Consider the following 23,375-nt stretch of genomic DNA (forward strand, 5'->3'; position numbering starts at 1 on the left):
TTGGAATTTCAAGTTATTTCAGTATTCTCTAATACAGCAAATGCAAAGTATAGCTTCTATAAACCCACAAATATCCTCTAATACCTTTGTTGTTATCCATTCCTCCAACAGCATAAAGTGTCCCAACTGTAGATTTTCTCGGTTTAGTTCTTGGACTTTGCATGAGAGTTCTTCTCTCTGGTAAAAGATGGTATTTCATGGCTTCCAGGATAAGCTTCTGGCATTCTAGGTCATCCTTAAAAAGCACGTGGTTTTCTAGGTCAGCCAATATCTGTGAATGACACAGGCATGAATGCTAGACATTCCTGGAAAAACAATACCATGCAATAAGAGAACATCAGAAGACAGATGTCATACACCTATCGCTTCATTGTAGAACTGAGGGGTTTGCAGGGCTATTTGTCTTAGATGAGGGACAGGAAAGTAAATGTTCAGCTGTTTTTAAAATACTCAAGGCAACTTTTAGATCACTGTTTCACCATCTGTTAAGAATACAAATTTACTACTTTCCTACTGAAGACACTGAAGAAAATTAAGTATTCTCTTGTGGGCTCTAGCCTAACATTTTTAATCATTTCCAGCATAACACTGAAGGGATCCACAAGGTATCAATTTGCAAGCATCTTGAATGTGCAGTCATATAACATAATAACATTGTATGGTATTTTATATAGTGCTTTCCAAGAACATCTCATATCTAAAACCAAGCAAAAAAAAAAATAAACCCCTAACAACAGAAAAAAAAACAAAACACAGCAAACCCCACAATATATAAAACAACAACAACAACAAAAGCAAAGCAAAGTACTTGTACAAGTTTTGAATCTATTAATCCAGATAGTTACATTGTCTTTGGAATTGGCATAAAAACTATAATCAGTAGTTACCAAAACAGATGCTTACTGAATACAGCTTAAAGAATATTCTATTATGTTTCCAAGGAAGAAGGCTACAATTTGTGAATGTTAAATATTTGATTCACTTTTCTGTATTTGCATTTGAGATGCTGTAAATAGCCCTGTAAGTTTTCAAGATCCCACTGGACTAAGCAGCCTGGTCTAACCTCATGGCTGACCTACCTCTGAGCAGAAGGTTGGACCTACCTGAATGATTCTGTGATCTCACTGATGTCAGGCTAGAAGAGTACAATGCTTATGCAGATGTTGTGCCATGTCTGCCAGGCCTGTGTAGACATCACAGATACCCTGTCTGTGTTTAGGCAATTAAGTAGTAACTCTAGATGCTGATCCCTATATTCTTCTGACTATCAAACTAGAGCAGGCTTCAGCTGCATATGGCAGCACATCTGTTGATTCTGATTTCTAAACCTGATCAAACATCTGTGAGACCAAATCATGTTCAGAGAGGCCGCTGAAGGCCAGAAAGAAGAATTTAATTCCCAGAATCTAGAAGGAGTTACCTCCTCACAGTCACACATATGCTTTGCAGTTGCCTAAACATAGGTAGCTAGATTCTTAGCTATTTCATCTGGACTTCAAGAGCTGCTGAAGAATGCATGGATGTCCTTTGTCAGTCTGTCAGTCTTTCTTTTCCACCTGAACACAACAAAAAACTTCTTTACTTTGAGGATGACAGAGTGATGGAAAAGGTTGCCCAGAGTGGTTGTGGAGTCTCATTCTCCAGAGATACTTTAAACCCACCTGGATTGTAATCTGCTCTAGGTGAAACTGATTTAACAGGGGGGCTGCACTAGATGATCTCTATAGGTCCCTTCCAACCCCTTTCATTCTGTGATTCTGTAACTTTGCTGATATCATGTGTTCTGAGACATCTAAAATATTAATAGCTTGTACATGTAGACAGTAGACTCCTGTTTGTCAGTCACAAAATTAATCCATTTGGGTGCAAAGAAAGGCACAGCATATTGCAATATCTCAAATGGTAACTCAGAACTCTTATTTAATATGACTCATGACCTAAGAGACAATAGATCTGCTTATTAAAAGAAGTGAATAGAGAGATTCACCTACCCTAATATATACACAACATCCATGTGGCAATGCAGAAAGATTAATATCAGAGTAGAGAAATTTGTGCTACTAGCAATCACAGACTGTTTAGAGTGAAGGAGGACTTCATTTGTCATCAGCCTATAACTTTTGTACTTGTAAATCCATGGGCAACTTGGTAAAACTTGTATGTGGAAAGTTTGATTTTATTATTAAATTGCAGAGCAAACTCTCTAAGTTTAGGAGACTATGCACTGCAGCAGAAGACTAGGTGCCTCATTTTTTTTCTGTTCTAGCAGAAATTCCACACACTGTGGCTGAAGAAATTAAAGGGGGGTTTTATTACTAAATAAGAATGACAAAATGTGCTATTAAACAGCGGCATTAAGTATATTTAATGACATGAGGTTTGTATTTCATACTACCAATGTTTTTAATATATCCTTTTAATGACTTTGTTTCCCTTTAAAGTGCTCAGCACACTATTTAGTAGACTAAAACAAAAGATCTGAAGACAAATAATGTTCAGAGTTTAGGCAGGATGATGTGTTCTTTTGCAGAATGATTTAACATATGGTTTAGTACTACTGAACCAAACAGAACTCTGCCAACAATTAATTTAAAAGAACACAGGCACAAGAAAGCTGAGAAATCAGATTACCAGCTTCCTCTGAACAAATTTGAGGCAATATATTACATTATATATACTTCTTAATACTTAATGGAATTAATGGAATTGATGACAAGGATTTTTATAGCAAGCTTATTATATCAGTAAGGATCAAAGGCCAACAAATGTGTTTTGTGACTTCCTATCAGACAGCTACTTCTTTATTCTGATGTTCCAATCTGTGACTAGGATCTTAAAGCAAATATTTATCTGTATGCGACCTTCCAACTGAGTTAGCAGGTGTTTCAAATAAATAATAATCCATGAATGCTCTCCTGTCCCTAAATTGTGAGGCTGAATCTCTTTTCCTTTACTACTAGAAATTCATCCTAGAAAAAAATCACTTTTATAAATAGAACTTTTAAAGTATATAGAAACCTCTGTTTGTTTCCCTAAAAAAATAAAAATAAAATAAATCATAAATATCTATTTCACAACCCCACCAGTGGAAAAAAAAAGTGAAATCTTACAGGGTAAATCATCCTATTCCAAGGCTTTTTCCCATCTGTGAAGATGGGAAAGATATTAATTCCTTCTTTCTGAAGGGCTGACTTTTGTTAAACACTGTATATCTGAATGTCCTAAACCCTGTGAGTGATGGGGGAGTGGGGGAAAGCTGAAATTAAAGCTGCCGTTTAGAAATCAGAACTCATATATACTGTTTAAATTTCAATTATCTGCTTCATTTTTTCCCCTTCTCCATAGTTATCTGTCCTTATTACATTAAAATAATAATTTTTTTTTTTTTTTATTAAATCAGGATACAATTGATCAGGAAATTCAGTTAATACGGATGTTTCCCTGGAAACCATATTATATTTTGCTAGATCACCCATGGCTATGACATCCTTCATTAAGAGACAATTGTATCTAACATTAATTTACGACTTCTGGGGTTTGTAACAAGTGGAAACTCAAAATTGCTGCTTCTCAAAGTTCTATATCAGTGTTACTTCAGCAGTTACTTTTAGCATTGCTAGAACTTCTCAGACCATCAACAATTTGTGCCATCATGCTTCTCTTTTTTCCCACTTTCTCAGTTGTAGTTCTAAATTTCTTTCAACATGATCCTGCAGAGAGCAGACATGCTTCAACTCAGTGAAGCTCACTCAGTTTGAGGTCTGGAGTGAAAACTGTTTAAGTACTGCCAAAAGGAGCTAAGTATAAAGGGCCCAAAAGGGGGGTTTTGGTGCTAGTACAGTGACTGACAGTGGATGCATGATGGGACTGCACCCTTTTTGCTTCCTGCCTTGCTGTCACCCTTAGCTCTATCCTTCTTTTCTGGGAAGCATCTGTATTTTTGCTGCCCCAAGACAAGACAATGGAAGAGCCAGAACTTTCGTAGCATGGCACATTTCATTTAAGAAAGCCCACCAGTTTCAGTCTTGATCCAAAATGTATCTGAAGTCACTTGACAATCTTTAGTCAGAGAAACACAGTACTATATGAAACAAAATACTGAAGAAAGAATGACCTGTGTTTTGCATATTGAAATGCTTTCAAGGGAGAGATTTGGTTAGCCATCATTGACATTTTTATGCGTCTTCTTTTCTGACAGATTTGTTACAGATGGTTATTGATGATGATCAGAGCCAGAAAGAATAAAGCCTTCAAATGTAAGGTCATGACTGTTCTTTGTACAGACAGAAAGCAAATAAAGAGTTTGTATGGATTCCTAGAAAGTATAAAAATACTGTTTTAAAACTTTCTTTAAAGAAGTTCTCAGTCCACTTTCAAAATCTTACTATGCTTTTTATCTTAGGAAACATGGTTCATCTTTGGAAAAAACTCCAATTAGAGGAATTTTTTATCTGTCCAAAGGTGGTAGAAGAAAAGGTTGTCATTTTTATAGCATTGTATTGTTATATGAATGGAAGTATTTAAGTTGCCTAATGTGGTGAAAGGAATAAATTGTTTGACAGCTTGTATTTTCTGTCTGTAAGACAACTGCAAGAAATGCCTGTAAATACTTAAATCTTAACTGCAAATTTCAACATAATTCATTGCTATTCTGATTAAAAGTCTATATACTTATTTTAAGAAATATCATTTAGGCTATTTATGCTCCACTGCAAACATGAAGGAAAAAAAAAAACAATAATCTCTGAGGTACTTCTGTTGAACACAAATCCTCTTGTTATAAAGTCTAATTATTTAATAATATTTAAATTTCATATTCTTATTTTGAACATACATGATAAACAAAATAATCACAGGATCACACAGGATTACAGGATGTGAGAGGTGGGAAGGGATCTCCAAAGATCATTGAGTCCGACCCCTCTGCCAGAGCAGGATCATAGAATCTAGCACAGGTCGCACAGGAACACATTCATATGCGTCTTGAAAGTCTCCACAGTGGGAGACTCCTAAACCTCCCTGGGGAGCCTGTTCCAGTGCTCTGTGACACTCATAGTGAAGAAGTTCCTCCTCATGTTGAGATGGAGCCTCCTGTGCTGTAGTTTATATCCATTACCCCTAGTCCTATCGCAGGGTGCAACTTAGAAGAGCCTGATCCCTCCGTCTTGACACCCAGCTCTAACATATTTATAAACATTTATCAAATCCCCCCTCAGCCTTCTCTTTTCCAGACTAAACGGCCTCAGGTCTCTCAGCTTCTCTTCATAGGGCATGTGCTCCAGTCTCTTAAACATCCTGGCAGCCCTCTGTTAGATTTTCTCCAGCAGATCCCTGTCCCTCTTCAACTGGGGAGCCCAAAACTGGATGCAGTATTCCAGGTGAGGTCTCACCAGGGCAGAGTAGAGGGGGAGGACAACTTCCCTCGATCTGCTGGACACACTCCTCTTAATGCACCCCAGGATCCCATTGGCCTTCTTGGCACATTGCTGACCCATGGATAACTTCTTCTCCACCAGGACTTCCAAGTCCTTCTCCACAAGGCTGCTCTCCAACAGATCACTTCCCACCTGTACTGGTGCAGTTTATTATTCCTTCCCAGATGAAGGACTCTGCACTTATCCTTGTTGAACCTCATTAGGTTCCTTTCTGCCCAGCTCTCCAGTCTGTCCAACTCTCACTGAAAGGCCTCATAGCCTTTAGGTGTGTCAGCTAAGCCTCCCAGCTTGGTGTCATCAGCAAACTTGCTGAGCAGACACTCTGTCCACTCATCAATGTCATTGATGAAGATGTTACAGCTCTCCAGCTGGACTTGGCACCACTGGATTCTATTTTGTAACCAGTTCCTAATCCATCTCACTGTCTGTTAGTCTATCCCACACTTCCTGAGCTTACTCACAGGGATGTTCTGGGAGACAGTGTCAAAAGCCTTGCTGAGGTCAAGGTAGACTACATCCACTGGTCTCCCTGCGTCTACCCATTCAGTTACGACATCATAGAAGGCTATCAGATTAGTCAAGCATGATTTCCCCTTGGTAAATCCATGCTGACTGCTCCTGATCATTATTTTCTCTTCCATGTGCCTAGAGATGACTTCCAGAATGAGTCACTCCATCATTTCTAATGAGCTAGTTAGTTTTTCATTTGTTTGTTTGTTTTATCTTAAGAGCTTGCTGAAATTCTCCATTTTCAGAAAATTTATGCAGACTTCCTTGAGGGAGTTGAATATAGATTCTGAAACTGGCAACTGTTTAGCAACTGTCATTTTTATTTTTCAGCAAACCGATCATGGGGACAGTATGGTATTCAGGAAAACTTTGCAGTGATTGCAAATAATTTTGTTATTTCTTTTTCTAAGAACAACTTGATGTCAAACTTAATTTTACTTCCACTTAAACTAGGTAGAAAAAAACAGCATACTGAGCTAATATTATTAACAGCATACCAAATGAATCGACCTCTGTATGAATACATCTGTTCATCCATCAATTAATTCAGGATTCTGTCTGAATTAATAGATCCATGTATTCTTTGCAATTACAATGATATGATCAAGATCTGAGATGGTTTAAATCAGGAATGATAGTTTAATTCAGTGATTCATACAGTGAATCAGTTCATTTAAATTGTGGTTTTATATTATTATAAATATTGTTAAAAATGATCTAGAAAACAATGAATGCTGCTTTTCATGACCTAAGCAATAAAAGGTCTTTAACTATCATTCTTTTCTAGAAGTGACAGATTTTTTTGTTTGTTTTGGGGGTTTTCTACTAAAATTTCAGTAAGGTTGAAGGTTGAGAAATGAAACATCAAGCCTTTCTGGAAGGTAGGATAGGGTTTGCTCAAATGAAAACAATTTCTTGATGCCAAGCCCTAATTTTTAATCTAGTTTAACACATTCCAGATGATTCCCAAACCTTAATATATTTCTTTCTGAAACCATTTTACCTCCTTTGCATCACAAAGTGTAGTAGGAAAATCATGGTAAAAATTCTAAAAATTAATACAATATAAAGACAGAAAATTCAGGCTTTGCACTTACTATTAGGAAGTATGATGTTACAAGTAATTTTCAGTTAATCCATCACTAATTAGTCTTAAAAAAAAACCACCATGGTTTTAAGAGATCACATGTTTCCGCAGTTATGATAATTGTCTACTTGGCATTACAAGAAAATTCAATTATCTGACTCCCTGACATATACTGAAAAACATAAGAGCACATGGGAACACTTTTTGTGGGGCTCAAAAAGATGAGTAGGCTTTCAATTACACGAGATGCAACATAAAAAAATATTAAACATAGTTTTCCTTGTATATTAAAAAAAAATCAATTTTTATACCTGTCTCATAGACAAAACCACAAAACACTGAAAACATATATATAATAACCTAAAAAGAAAAAAGCTACCAAAAAGGAAGTAAACTAACAGTGATTGTTTTTTTAGTCTCCAAGACAGAAAGCATTTTCCATGAAACCCCAACGCTTCCCAGTTAACAGTTTTTGAGTTTTGGACTGATATCATCAGAATTAATTAAAAAAACCCAAAACAACATGGTGGTTTTTTTGGTTTTGTTTTTGTTTTCCTGCAGCAAATTTATCCTTTATAATTTTTCTTACTTCTCCTGTTTCAATTGAAAATTCCATCCCTTTTCCTGACCATCCTTTTCAATCTTAATTACCCTTACTGCATAGTTTTTCTATGAAGGTGCTTACATGCTTGAAAAAGTGGATAGAAGCATCTCTGAATCAAGAATTTTCCAATACCATGGGTTAGTTATAAAATAATTTTCTTCTTTTGTCCAATGAAGGATAATTATGAAATTCATTACAGAATGGTAGTGGGGAATTAGGTATGGCTTGCTTCTTTCAATTTCAATTCAATTTTTGCTCTCATAACATTAAGTGAATTTCCTGCTTAACTTCTATACATGAAAATAACAGATTTAAGTAAGAGAGAATTACAGCTTTCTCAGCAGTGCAGGACATTTATTTCAATGTCTGCATTAGAAATGTAAATGGTTTCCACTAATGATATTATTAACTATTCTCAAGTAAAATGAGCAAGATATTTCAGTCATCACCAGTATTTTCTAATAAGGAAAAATACACAACTAATTTTATTTGTACAGATACCAAATTAAGTATTAATGAAAAAATACTAAGACAACAGGAATGAGAGACAGCAGCATGCCTGTACGGTTTACAAGAGAAACTGAAAGTATTTGGGGCTCTTGATTAAGCATCCATTATTACGATATTTAAGAAGTATATTCAGAAAACAATAATAAAGTAAAAAATCTACAACTTAAAACCAAAATATGTAAATTTAGAATAGTGCTTAGAAAACATGTAAAAATATATATATATATTAATTTGGAAAATAAGCCATGTCTGTACATAAACAATTCAGTTAATTTTGCATAACAGCAGGTACAAATTCAGGAATCATATAATGGTGAAGCTACTAAAAATGTAATTTCCACTTTTAAAAAGCTTTTTAAGTTACGTGCTTGAAAAAACTTTTTAAGCTATTGTATGTTGAAAGGAAAATAAAAATTTATTGCAGTCACAAAATTACTTTCTGCCAATTTTTGCACTTTGAGGTTGTGCTCTGATATTACCAACAGTGTCCTTCTTTATACAGACTCTGACTTGCAAATAATTTTTAACTAAAGTAGATTAAATTAGTTATATGTTTCTTCATTCTCTCCTTTAAGGCTTTTCAAAAATACAAATGTTACCTTTTTTATTGACTCCTAAATGTAGAGATAACAAGGTCACAAACTGATCATGTATGGAGCTGAAGTTTAAACTGCATTTCTAATTTGTTTTAAAACACCCATTGCAAATTAAAGTCTTAGAAACAAAATAATGAAATATATTTGCAATTAATAATTTCTCTAATTTAGCATGTGTTTTGTTTTCTATTTCCTTTCAACTCACCAAACATTCTGTTTGGAATTCTTTCTTATTCATGTTTAATTAATTATTTCAGTAAACATGTTTTAGCTCAGAGATTATTTCTAGGGATTTTTTGTAGTAACACAAATATTTGGTACATGAAATTCAATATTTATGTTGCTCGTGGACTAAATTATTCATAATGTATGAGTTAGTCAAGTCAGCTGCTCAACCAACTTACAAAGAGACTACTAAATCCCTCCAATTACTGTATTCTTGGAGAATAGATACATTCTCCTTAGCAGTAAGACACAGCAGACTAAGATCTTTAAGAAACTCTAGATCACTTCTTTCTTGGAACACACAGCTAATTATTTCTATTACAATTAATTAACATTAAGATTTACTACTTAGACACAAGAGACTTTCTGTGATCTGTCTATGCCTGCATGTGATAATGTAAAGAGATCAATCACTTGGACCATAATTTTGGAAAGAAATCCAATTGTGTTTCTAGCAACCAAGTTCTGACCTCTACTAAGCTGCTATTTTTGGTAATCACTGTCAGTAGCAGAGGGAATGTGTTCAGTATGTATATAATGTTTAATTGCAAATTTATCCACACATGTTAAAAATAATTTCATATTCAGCAGAAACATTAAAATTACTTCCTACCCTTCCTGAGTCCTTCCTATTCCTCCCCCACATCAGGGTACAAAACTCAAAAAGAATATATCTGAAGTTTGTTCTCCTTAGCCTGTTATCATGCTACCAAAATGAATATATTAGATAATCAATCACACATACACACATCCTCTGAGGCTCCATGTTAGATATAAAAATCAAGAAACTTATTTTTTAACTCCCACTCTCTTAAATAAACTATGTTATGGGATTTGAATACTCGTTGGTAGCATCTGTGATAAGTATTTAAACAGTGGAGTTGTAACCACTTTCATAACAGAAACATTTTCCCAAAGCTTATGATCTAATGACTACATTTATTAAAATCTTCAATATTATTTCCAATAAGTGGCCCCCTGTTGTCTATTATCACACTGCTCAAACTTTAATTTTAACAGATTTAAAAAATATACCCACACTTTTTTAGCACGCATACTGACTTTTATTATACTACTAGTATTACAGGGTCTATGATACTACTTTGACCAGTTTCCTTATAACCTCAAAGTGTAACTTTTTGAAACGTTACTCAGTTTAGGAAAACAGTATTTTTTTGCTCCCCTGTTCCCCCAGCTTCTATTTGTATTAACGTGTTTTCATGTATCAATCCATGTATTACAGGTCAAAATACGGAGTGCAAAATCTGAGATGTAAAGTCTCTATACATAATTATATTTGATGCAAGGATCTACATCTAACCTCATCCTGCTAGGTTCTCTCTCCTTAAAGGAAGAAAAAAAAAATCTTTATTTCATGATAAATCCCTTAAAATAAGTATCTATCTCATATGTTAGATACTTAATTTCTAGATACTTAAAGTTAGGAACTCTTCAGAGTACCTTGTATTTTTTCTTCTCTAGTGCTTGAGGAAAAAAAGCAGTATCATAACTCTGAAACCCATGCATATTTTGCAGTAGCTTTAAAATACTTCATAAGAAGTAAAACTGCCACCTTGGACTTCCAGAGGGCAAACTTTGGCCTGTTCAGGAGACTGATTGATAAAGTCCCTTGGGAAGCCACCTTGAAGGATATAGGAGTCTAGGAAGGCTAGGCACACTTCAAGAGAGAAGTCTTAAAGGCACAGGAGCAGGCTGTCCCCATGTGCTGAAAAATGAGTTGGCAGGGAAGGAGTCTGGCCTGGCTGAATAGGAACCTCTGGCTGGATCTCAAGAACAAAAGGAGAGTCTGCGTCCCCTGGAAGAGGGCACAGGTCTCTCATGAGGACTATAAAGATGTAGTGAAGCTATGCAGAGAGAAAATTAGCAGAGCCAAGGCTACAACTGTTAAGGATAATAAAAAATATTTCTATAAATCCATTAACAACAAAAGGAGGACTAGGGAAAATCTCCATCCTTTGTTGGATGCAGAGGCAAACATAGTGACATAGGATGAGGAAAAGGCTAAGCTGCTCAATGCCTACTTTGCCTTGGTCTTTATCAGTGGATCCAGCAGTTCCCAGGACACCCAGCCTCATGAGTTAGTAGGGACAGGAAGGAGAATGAGGTCATCACAATAAATGAGAAGTGGTCACTGAACTGCTGCACTGCTTAGATGCACACAAGTCTATGGGGCCAGATGGGCTACACCCAAGGGTGTTGAGGGAGTTGGCAGATGTGCTCACCAAGCCACTTTCCATTATTTAGCTGAAGTCCTGGCTAACTGGAGAGGTCCAAATGGACTGGAGGGTAGCAGGTGTAACACCTATCAACAAGAAAGGAAGAACGGAGGATCCAGGAAACTATAGACCTGTCAGTCTTACCTTGGTACCAGGGAGGGTCATGGAGCAGATCATTTCAAGTGGTGTTACATGCCATATAGAGAACAACCAGGGGATCAGGCCCAGGCAGTACGGATTTATGAAAGGCAGGTCCTGTCTGACCAACCTGATCTCCTTGTGTGATAAGATGACCCCGCTTTTGGATGAGAGAAAGGCTGTGGATATTGTCTACCTAGACTTCCAAAAAGCTTTTGATGCTGTTCCCCACAGAATTGTTCTGGACAAACTGGCTGCTCATGGCTTGGATGAGCACACACTTTGCTGGATAAAGCACTGGCTGGGTGAAAGGGCCCAAAGAGCAGTGGTCAATGGAAGTAAATCCAGCTGGCAGCTGGTCACAAGTGGTGTTCCTCAGGGTCACTGTTGGGAACACTTCTGTTTAACATCTTTATTGATGATCTTGATAAGGATATATAGTGTATCATCAGTAAGTTCTCAGATGACACCTAGTTAGGTGGGAGTGTTGGTTTGCACAAGAATAGGGAGGCTCTGAAGAGACTTGGTTAGATTGATGGGCCAGCGTTAACAGGATGAGCATCAACAAGGCCAAGGGCCAGGTCCTGTGCTTGGGCCACAACACCACCATGCAATGCTACAGGCTTGGAGAAGTGTGGCTGGAAAGCTGCCTGGTAGAAAGCAACCTGGGGGCTCTAATTGACAGGCAACTCAATATGAGCAAGCAGTGTGCCCAGGTGCCCAAGAAAGCCAATGGCATTCTGGCTTGTATTAGAAATGCTGTGTCCAGCAGGAGTAGGGAGGTGATTGTCCACTTGTACTTGGCACTGGTGAGGCCACACCTTGAGTATTGTGTTCAGTTTTGGGCACCTCAATGCAAGAGAGATGTGGAGGTGCTGGAGCAAGTGCAGAGGAGGGTAAGGAGGCTGGTGAAGGGCCTGGAGAATAAATTTTATGAAGAGCGACTGAAGGAGCTGGGGCTGTTTAGGTAGGAAGCTGAGGGGAGACCTTGTTGTCTACAACTACCTGAAAGGGCATTGTGCAGAGGTTGGTGCTGGTCTTTTCTCACAGGTAACTAGTGATAGAACAAGACGGAATGGCTAGTTTGTATCAGCTGTCCTGCCCATATTCCCTCATTCTTGTATACCTGCTTACTGGAACTGAAAAATCCTTAATTTAGGATAAGTGTTACTTAGCAACGAAAGCATCAGTGTGTTATTAACATTAATCTCACACTAAATCAAAACCAGTGTTGTAGTAGGAAGAAAATTAACTCTGTCCAAGCCAAAACTAGAACAAAAACAGGAAAAGTTTTAGAAGTAAAAATACTTTCATAAGGAAGACAAATGAAAAAAATCACATTAAAAAAGGAGAAAATAAAACCAATATCCCAACACAAAAAGGTTCATCTATGACGAAATATTCTTATTTTCTAGTCTCTTTTGGTTAGATGGCAGACGTTTCCATTTGAAGCCCTCTGAATCAGACTAGGTTTTTCCTTCTGAACATGATAAATTGAATAGAAGACTAGGTAACACATCAACAAATGGAACACAAAGACAGTTTGCAGCCTACATTTGAAAATCACTGGATTTTTTATTTCTAACTGTCATTACCTGTTAACTGTAGTTAACTCTAGCCTACTAAAATTGATGCAATTTTTATAAAATTCCTATAAGAGAATTAGTACAAAGAAGTGGAATACTAAATAAGGCTCTTTTCCCTAAATAACATTCTCCTGATTCAAATACAATCTTTAGGTCACAGAAATAGGCAAAAAGGATGAATAAGAAAACCTTACATAGAAAGTTTATTTCCAGAATAAATACTACAAATGCCTAATACGAATAATTCTTCTAATATATGCATAATCTTAGAAATGTTGATGGCTCAACTAAAATTACAGATTTTTTTTTCTAATTATGTATTTTACTATTGTGCCGAATCAATTTAAGGGAGAAAAAAGGATGCAGAAAACAGCACTGCACTGCAACAACAGGGACTTAACATTAGGGAAGGGAGGTCCAACTCCTATCTTTCACTACCCTTTTTCCAGGAAACCATTCAAGATACTCCATTGTCCCATTTCAAGCATCTGCAATCCCTCATTGCTTCCATCTTTAGTTGAAAGTGACATATTTCAAGTTATTTCAAGAGTAAAAAAGGTTTCTGCTTTTAAAACTACACATTAACAGTTGCTGAGAGTAGTGATTGATCTTTGCATTTGCTATGTTTGCATGACCTCTGGAGTCAAGATCTATGGAATGCCAACAATTAGCAGCAAAATTTGACATGTAGAAAGCTAGTTTAAAATTTGCTAGGGTCAACTCTGTTACTATCCTGACAAATTAGTCACTCAAAAACTAGCTTAGCTATCTCTACCCTTATCTGTGGAAATCATTACTGATCTGGATGATGGAAGCAGAGTGTACCTTCACAAAGTTCATTGATGAGACCAAAATGAGAGGAGTGGCTCACAGTGACTAGAAGGGTTGTGGAGAGGCATCTCAACAGGCTGGAGAAAGGGAGTGATAAGAACCCTATGAAGTTCAACAAGGACAAGTGCAAAATCCTGCATATAGGGAGGAACAGCCTCAAACACCGGTAGGTACAGGGGCTACCCAGCTTGGCAGTTTGGCAGAAAAGGACCTGGGGTCCTGGTGGGCACTAAGTTGAAAAGGAGACAGAGTGTGCCCTTGACACAGTGTCCTGAGGTGATGTATCACCAGCAGATTGAGGGAAGTAAATCTTCCTCTCTACTCAGAGGCTACACCTGAAGTGCTGTGTCCAATTCTGAGCTCCTCAGTGTAACAGAGGTAAAGGAAATAAGGGAGACTAGAAAGTTCAGAGAAGGACTGCGTAGATGGCTAAGGGATTGGACCATCTCACTGCTATGAGAAAAGACTGAGAGAGCTGTGACAGTCCATAATAGAGAAGACAGAGATCTTATAAATCCAGCTCTTCTCAGTGGTGACCAGCAACAGGACCAGAAGCAATGGGCACAAAATGAATCAAGGAGGCTCTATCTAAACATAAACACTTTTGTACTGTAAGGGTCACCGAACACAGGTTGTGTGGGGATGTTGTCTCCATCCTTGGACATATTCAAAAGACTGGACATGGTCCTGGGAAACTGGCTCTGGGCTCTGTTTAAGCACAGAGTTTGGACCAGACAACCTGCAAAGGTCTACTCCAAAGGTCCACTTCGACCATTCTGTGATTCTGTGATTTTAAGTAGGAAATAGGCACAGTTTGCATTAAATAGGTATGGAAGTGTTATATGTTCTAACAAGGTAAACTCAGACATCTGGATTAGACTCAAATAGTAAAGGTTTCAAGATAACTGAGTGTGCAATTTAAGCTGTGCCTTCCAGGCACCATACAGCATGCTGTTCTCTGGGTTAATGCTGAATAATGATGAATGGCAGGGTGTATGGGAATATGAGTAAATTCTTAGGATAGAGGAGTCTTCCAGTGGTTTGGAAATCACCCCTGAGCAAGTGCAAAATCCTGACAAGCTGGTGAAATGTTTGGGCAAAGTGTGTTGTCAGCCTGGGAGTTCCCAAGAGAAAGAAATCATTGCAGTGTGCTGGGGACTAGCACACACGTATTGAACTCTTCTCATCGGTGTTCAGAGTGTTCAGAGAGCTTGGCAGGTTGAAGAGGTGGACCCCATCTGTATTTCTGGTGTGACAGAGGGATCTCCACTCTTGCATGCATTGGAAGCTGAGCACCGGAATGCAAGACACAGTTTGCTTTCATTTGGAGGGGTGGAAGGAGTTACTGGACTTGACTGCCCCAGATGTGGAAACAGACACACCATTTAGACTGGTCATGAACTGATCCAGAATGTACTGGAGCTCCAAAGCATCTGCAGTGAACTTGGGCTTTTGGTTCCCTTGCTTCTGCTTGCTGCTGCTTTGCACTGTGCTTTTTCTGAAATTAGGCTAAGGTAATTGTGCATTTTGTACCATGTCTATCTGATTTTGCTCTATAAATCTATTAATATCTATTCATATCATTTTGTCCCAATCCTGAGTTTACGTGTGTTACTTTTCCCTCATTTCTGTGTTGGGAAAAAAGACAGGTTAACCTGCTAGTTTGGTTTGACCCATTTTGTTCTGATTTAAACTATTACACTGCATTATTAAACATTTAAGTATGCAATGAAAATAGTGCTGTTTTGAAAGTCAAGGAAAGATACACTTTTATTTATATAGCCAGAGTTTATAATGGATTTGGATAGTAAATATAATGTAAAGTATCAATAAATATGTTTTCACATGGCCACATTCTATATATATATAAAAATGTCCCCCATATATAATAGGGACCTGGATGCGTTCCTGTGCAGATTACCCTAAGTGATCCTTTTCTGGCAGGGGGGTTGGACCTGATGATCTCCTGAGGTCCCTTCCAACCTCTGATATACTGTGGTGATACTGTGATATTGTGATACTGTGACATTTACAGAATGAATGGTTCACCTAGAATGAACTGCATAGAATGAGCAACAGAAGTAGACTAATTTATGGAAACATTGTTCTGAACCTTTGGCAATGCAGAATTAACAAAAAGAGACACAAAGTTTGTATTTTCTATTCATTGTTGTCATTCCTCAATAGTTTTACGACCACATGTAAAATTGATTTACCTTGAGAAGATTCACTGTTCTACTAAATAAATTTATCCCAACATATGCTCAGTATATAATGAGACACTGAATAAAAAGTCAGGTAAATTGCCTGTCTGTAGGATAAAAAACACTATTAAAGCATTGTAATACCTCAACTTTTTATTTCAACAGCATCTCAAGGCAGTATTTACTGATACTTGGCTGATATTTACTGGTATGTAGTAAACTGTACTGATAGAAAATTGTATTTGGAAATGAATGAACACAATTGAGTTATGAATGGTTATCTTTTTCACTGTTTATAATTTTCACACTGCCATTTATCTGCACAAGAAACATCAGCCATAACGACAGGACTCTTAGCAATTTTAGCATTAATGAAAAAAAAGATGAAAAAAAAATCCTGAATTGGACTATCACATCTTCAGATAAAATATCAGCTGACAAGAAACCTCCACAGACAGAGAAGTTGTAATGAATAAAGGAAAATGTTAGCTTTACTGCATGATCTATAGAAGAAAAGTAGAAAAATGACAGCACCTTTGTCCTGTATTGACTATAATAAAGTAACTGCCATTTCACAAGCAATGAAATTTTAGGCAGAAATTCTCCTACATTTACACACTAATAGTTCTCCTTCGTTGATAAGCTAATAGAGGAACAGGAAGGTCATCCCAGAAGCTTGCCTGAAACTCCCTGAGAACCGGGAATTATTAATTCTTAATACAATTATTTTTATTTCCTCAAAGTTAACATAAAAATTACATTAAAAATATTGCCAAACTTCCTCACATTCCCAAATTTACATTACTCTGATACAGATCAACATTAAAGTGGAATGACTGCTTTATTCACTTTCATAAACAAAGCATTTAGCACCACCTGAAATGCCATATGGTGTCTAAGAATTCACATAGGGCCAGTAAACATGGCACTGGATTTATGAGTGAATGCTTCCAGAAAATCTGATGAGACCCAGGCAGCATGCTAATGCATGGCACCTCTCAAATCAGCACACAAGTTTGTTCCTGCATGCTGGGAACTGCCCTAGATCTTCGTTGCCTACAGTGGGAGGTTGGGAATCTAGCTGATGCAGAGAGGCCTATACACATATAACTGAATAAGAAACTGAATCATACCTTCAGTTCTTTCGGATTTAGGTTATAATCTCCTGGCATCAAATTAATTTAGAAATTATTGAAAGAATTCACAAACTGTTGTAGAGGATGACTGAATACACACACTACTTGGCATTTAACACAGATCAGTAGGTGAGAACCACTCTAGAAAACCTAGAACTCTAATCAGGTGTGAATTTACATCAGGTGCACTATTTTAGCAATGCTAGAAATGGTTAGAGAACTGAAAAAGCTTTATCCCTTTATATTTTCAATCACTGCTCTGAAGGAGAAAGTCAGAGACTGACTGACATAGAGTGATACTCTCCATTTTTGCCAAGCAAAGGACCCTTCAGTTGTTTCAACTAGCCCAATGTATATTGAAAAGGTCAGAACTCAATGAACCTCAATCTCATGACTGCCTAGTTAATTGGTTTTTTAGAAGTACAGAGAAATACCTCTTTACTAAATGCCAGCTGAGCTGTGGAAGGAATTTACAAGTTTGCCTCACAATGCCAATTATCTAAGCTAGAGTTTCTACTCAATTATTATATGCAAATTAATATACACTTTTAAAATCATGTACAGCCAGATGTAACATGCACATTCTGAGGGGATTTAGAGGCTTAGAATTTCGTACAGGTTCCCTAAAACATCTTAGTGTCAATAAGAACAGAACTTAGGCGGATCAGCTGGCTTTCTCTCCAGTGACTTAGAGGATATTTAAATACTTCACTTTTTAAGGACCAGATTGTTTCTGCCCCTGGGCAAGAAATCTAATTTAGATGCCTCTATTGGTTTCACTGGATGTGAGCCACACTGTGCTCAGTATTCAAAGACTATGCATTATTCTACTGATGTGTTTTACAAGCCTCTGAAAGTGATATTATTAAAAGAGTTGTAGAGAAGAAGGTAGTAACATTTATATTTTATACTATGCCATCTTATAGGTTACAATAGTTAACCAACGATCTACTATTACAAGCAATTGCAAAAAACATCCATTATAAACACAGCACACTGTTGGAGTACAAGCTTTCTTTAAAATAACACTTTTGTAAGTATGTATTTGTGTATTTTTTATTACGCACGTGTGCTGAGAAACATTAGAACACAGTATCCTCATTCTTTACTATTCATGCTAGTCAAGGCACTCAGTATCATGTCTTAGCTCCTAAGTCTTGCTTGAAAATTCCATCAGCATCCTAACTGTCATTAACAACTTCTTACACGTGTAAGAAACACCATAAAAATAATGTTTGGCCCAACAGAATCTGCTTACGGTCTTGGCTTATGCTGTAGCCTCAGCTTTAAAAGATAAATTACACTGTGCACAACAGCAAAACCAAGTTTTTCATCTTATTAAAAGCAATTACATCACTTGTAAACAAAACAGGGATAGGCAGAGGCCCAAACACATTGATGAGTTGCATTGAGTATTTCCAAGTAGAGCCTGAATCAGGGAATCATCAAATGGTTTGGATTGAAATGAAACTTTAAAGGTTATCTAGTCCAATCTTTTAATAGGATTAGGAGACACAAGCATAGAAGAAATCTTTTTTTTTTTTTTTTTTGAGAAAGGAGAAGAGAAAGATAAGGATAAATCAGTGGCTTTTCTATACCTTTTGCCTTCAGTGACAGAATTTAACCTTTTACCTTCAGCTGCAGATGAGGTTAGACTTTTGCCTATATAGAATTAGTGAGGACTCAGATGGACTGTTTTGCTCCCTGACCCGTGGAGAAGTCAATCATTATGCCGTGCATCATGGTGAAGGTAATCATTAGTTGATGGGTTAAGACAGTCATCAGGGAATTAGGTAAGGACACCTTTAACTATTCTCACCAGATCTTAATGTGTTATCTTTCCACAACCATAGATTTTCACCTCTAACTAAAAGCTTCATGCAAACAGACTACTATAAAATAATGAAATAAAACTACATATGCATGTGTGTATATATTCATGCACCAATATAAACTGAGGTCCACCTAGCTGGAAAGCAGCATGGCAGAGCAGGAGCCAGTACTGTGCCTGTGCTGCAGAGAAGACTAAGAGGATTCGGGGGTGCATGAGACAAAGTATTGTCAGTCGGTCAAGAAGGGCAATCCTCTCTTCTCAGCACCAGCGAGGCCAAAATTGTAGTACTGTGTCCAGATATATGTTCTAGGTTGTTGAGTGCAGGACAGACATGGACATACTGCAGAGAATTCAATGGAGGGCCACAAAGATGGTGAAAGGACTGGAACATCTTTCCTGAGGAAAGGCTATGAGAAGCCTGGAGAAGAGAAGGCTAAGAGGAATCTTACTTATGTGCACAAATACCCGAGGGGACGGTGCAAAGAAGACAAAGCCAGGCTCTTTTCAGCAGCGCCCGGTGACACGACCAGAAGCAATGGGCACAAAATGAAACACAGGAGATTCTGTTTGAATGCTAGGAAACAATTTTATACTGTGAGTTTGACTGGGCCATGATACATTTCTTGGAGGTATTCAAAAGACATTTGGACGTGGTCTTGGGCAACTGGCTCTAGGTGTCTCTGCTTGAGGGAAGGTGTTAGACCAGATGACCTCCAGAATTCTCTTCCAACCTCAGCCATTCCAGGATTCTGTATATATTTATCATATCATTTCAAAATAGATGTATCCACAAACCATCTTTAGTAGCTTTGCTTTGCTTTAAATGTAATAATTTTGTTTGATGTTTTTGTACATTAAAATAATTTTAAACCAATTGAAAAATACTTCCAAAAACTGAGGGCCACTCTGGTACCTTTTAGCACAAAAAGTAGCTTAGAGTTTTTTAACAACAGACAAAATGTCAGCTTAACGATATCTTTGTTTGTTTCTTAACTTTGTTTTTTAACCTACTTTCAGTAAAGAATGCTATTAAAAAATGTATATAAAAATACCTAAGCTTGTAAATGAACAACTCCAGTAAATAATCTAGAAGGTTTAATGTTGTTACCATATTTTTACTTTCCCTGAGTCTTTTAGGAGTGAAAATGAACAAAAATTAATTCGTTTTCTGTACATATCAACACAAAATATTTGGAACACCTATTGACAGAAAGTAGCTAAATCTTACCTATTGTAACATGAAAGAATTCCCTACATTAGTCAAACCAGTAATCTTTCAAGTTTGACTTGACTGAAGAAATGCAAACTGGTTTAGTTTAGCAGATAGTTTTAGACAAATAAAAAAGCAAAATTAAACTAATGTTTTATGGCAACATTGTAGGTTCTATTATTTCATTTTCAGCTTTGTGATATTTCCCTTTTAATATGTTCTGACTGGGTTGTTCTGAATTCTTCTACTGAATTTTGAATTACATTGCTTGAAATCCTATTATTCAAGTCTGACTACGTTGCCAATATAATTACTGCACCTTGAATGTGAAATGAGATATCATAAAAACTAAAACTATAAATTTAAGTCTTCATTTTAAGAGGATCTCAGTACAATCTTTCCAATCTGTTAATAATTGCAGTCTATGACTTCATCTCTTTTAGTGAATTTAAATGTAAGCATCCCTTTTTTTTTAATTTTCTCAAAGGTCTAATGATTAGCTTTTAATTTTGACCTGGCTTCTCTCCAAAGAGCTCTTCAGTTAGCTTTCAGCACAATGAAAATGATAGAGTGTTTCATCCGATTTATAAAATATAAACTATAGTGGGAAAAATTTCACCTTTTGGTAATAAAAAGTAAATTTTCACCTCCAGTTCTTAATACCTTTCTTTTGAAACTTTGCTATACCTTTATTTTAATGTGGAAACAATTTTAACACTACAGCAAATGGATGCAATATTCAATTATAGGCAGGCACCAGTGAAAATTGGACCAAAAAAAAGAAGAGGTTTTCCAGAATTATATCACTCTACATTATTTTTTAAAATTCTTACAATGAGCTTTATTATTTTTTTCTTATACCCTATTTACTGATTAACTGTCTCCTGACTGCTCAGAAAGAGACATGCTCTCTCTAAAAGCTGGACTTGAATCTGCAGGAAGGTTTATGAAAAATGTTCTAAAGGATGCACAATGGAATTAAGTTGAATACATCTGGTTTAGAAGTTTATAGGTGGATATCAATCATATGAGATTCCAATAATGCATCTTTTACATAAGTTTACACTTATGATGCATTATGATAATAGACTTATGGAATGCATCAAGTTGGAAAGGGCCGTTAAAGATCATCTAGTCTAATACCCCCTGCAGTAAGCAGAGTCATCCCCAACTAGATCAGGTTGCCCAGAGCTCCATTAAGCCTGACCTTGAATGTCTCCAGGGATGGGGTCTCCACTATCCCCTGGGCAACCTGTTACAGTGTTCTACCACCCCCATAGTAAAGAACTTCTTCCTAATCTCCAATTTAAATCTACCCTTCTCTAGTTCAGAAACATTTCCCTTTGTCCTAGTGTTACACAGTTATGTAAATTGTCCCACTTGAGCTTCTTGTAGGCCCCCTTCAGGTACTGGAAGGCCACTATAAGGTCTACCCAGAACGTCTCTTCTCCAGGCTGAACAATGCCAACTCTCTCAGCCTGTCTTCTCAGGAGAAGTGCTCCAGCCCCCTCTGATCATCTTTGTCACCTTCCTCTGGACCTGCTCCACAAGCTCCATGTCCTTCTTGAGTCAGGGATCCCAGAGCTGGACACTACTCCAGGTGAGGTCTCACCAGAGCAAAGGAGACTGTCAGAATCACCTTTCTCAATCTGCTGGCCATTTTTCTTTTGATGCAGCCCTGGATGTGATTTGCCTTCTGGGCTGCAAGTGCACATTGTTGGCTCATGTCCAGCTTTTCATCACCAGTATCCCCAAGTCCTTTTCTGCAAGTGAGGTGGGTTGAGACTACCCCCCAACAAATTTGGCAAGCAAAATTGAATTGTTGAATTGTTCCCATACCCCTCTGGACAGTCCAGGGGACTGTTGCAACCCCCTCCCTTTTTTTTTCCTGGTACCTTCAGAGACACAACACAAGGTCAGTTCAGCCAGCAGAAGGTCAGGAGAGAGAGATATGGGAGCAAGCCATGCAAGCCGCAGAGAGCAAGAAGTGAAATGAGATAGAATAGTTTATGCAGCTAACTTTTATCCCAGTTAGCAAGCAAATGGAATGATATAGACATATTTATGTTATTATTCTGCATCCAATGGTAATTGATTTACCTTTTTACTATTTTCAACTCAAACTCTCTGGAACATTTTCCTAGGCATCAGCCTAAAACCGTAACAGCAGGGCTGATCTCTATCACATCATCCCCCAACCTATATTGATAATGAGGATTGTCCTGACCCAGTGGACATGTAGGATAAAATTTAGTTGCTAAACATAGGATATAGTGATGCTTCAAATAACTTAAATGATCCAAGGATATTTTCACAACAATAATATATAACAAAGTGGATGCAATTCAGTTGTATAATTGGTGGTTGAAAACAGTTGAGAAACTGTTGGCAGTTTCTCAGGATATTCTTATGTGTTAGAACTGCTGAGACACAAGAGGAAAAAGAGAAGCAGGTACTGTGGAGCACAGATGTAGCTACTCAACTATACAGGAAATTGCCTTTAACAGTACGGATAAAGAGATACAACATTCAGCTTGGTCATGTGGGGATCGCTGGTTTATATGCAATTAGCAGTGCACAGGTAAACTAAGTGGATGATGAAGTGAAATCCCAATTGATTTGAGTACATACAAATAATTTGAACATAAAAATATAGAAAAATAATTTGAAATCTAGCCTCTAAATTTTTTCAACTGATATTTTATATACCATAGAATCACAGAATGAAAGAACATTCCAGGTTGAAAATGTCTGAAAGACCTTCATGTTCAAGACCTGAAGGAGTCTAGATAAAAACGTGACACATACATACACACACTACCTGATATATTACATAAGGCTATTGAAAAGGAAAGTAAACTTCTAATCTTCATTTAGTTTTCACCATTTTGAGCAATTCACTGAACCAACAAAATAGTTGTATTCCTTTCAACTGACTTATGTCAATAGTTTCATTTAACTCTGTAATGGTACATCTCACAGGTATCAATTATAAAGCAAATTATTAATAAGAACCAGGGCAGAGCCCAGTAACCAAGAGAGACTGCATGATTTCCTTCTAGACAAAAAGAGCTAGGGGTGAGGTTGGTGTGTGAACAGTTTGTTACCTTTTGTATGTGCTTGGCAGATTTAAAAGAAAAAATAACACTTTAAAGACTACAGTAATGCAAAATATTCAAAATATTGTGTGTTCGCTTCTCAACTGACATTGATATTGAAAAATAAATAGATC

General features: G+C 37.1%; 1 protein-coding gene across 2 annotated transcripts in view; it reads right to left on the bottom strand.

Moving 5' to 3' along the window:
• The window catches only part of KLHL1 (kelch like family member 1), a 223,834-nt gene that overhangs the window by 57,594 nt on the left and 142,865 nt on the right, over positions 1–23,375 (bottom strand). For both annotated transcript variants that reach the window (XM_054381796.1, XM_054381787.1), the window contains one exon: positions 85–271. In XM_054381796.1, the coding sequence (XP_054237771.1) occupies positions 85–271 (187 nt within the window). The remainder of the gene's footprint in view (positions 1–84; positions 272–23,375) is intronic.

Source organism: Indicator indicator, chromosome 1 (genome assembly GCF_027791375.1).
Source record: "Indicator indicator isolate 239-I01 chromosome 1, UM_Iind_1.1, whole genome shotgun sequence".
NCBI classification, from domain to species: Eukaryota; Metazoa; Chordata; class Aves; order Piciformes; family Indicatoridae; genus Indicator; species Indicator indicator.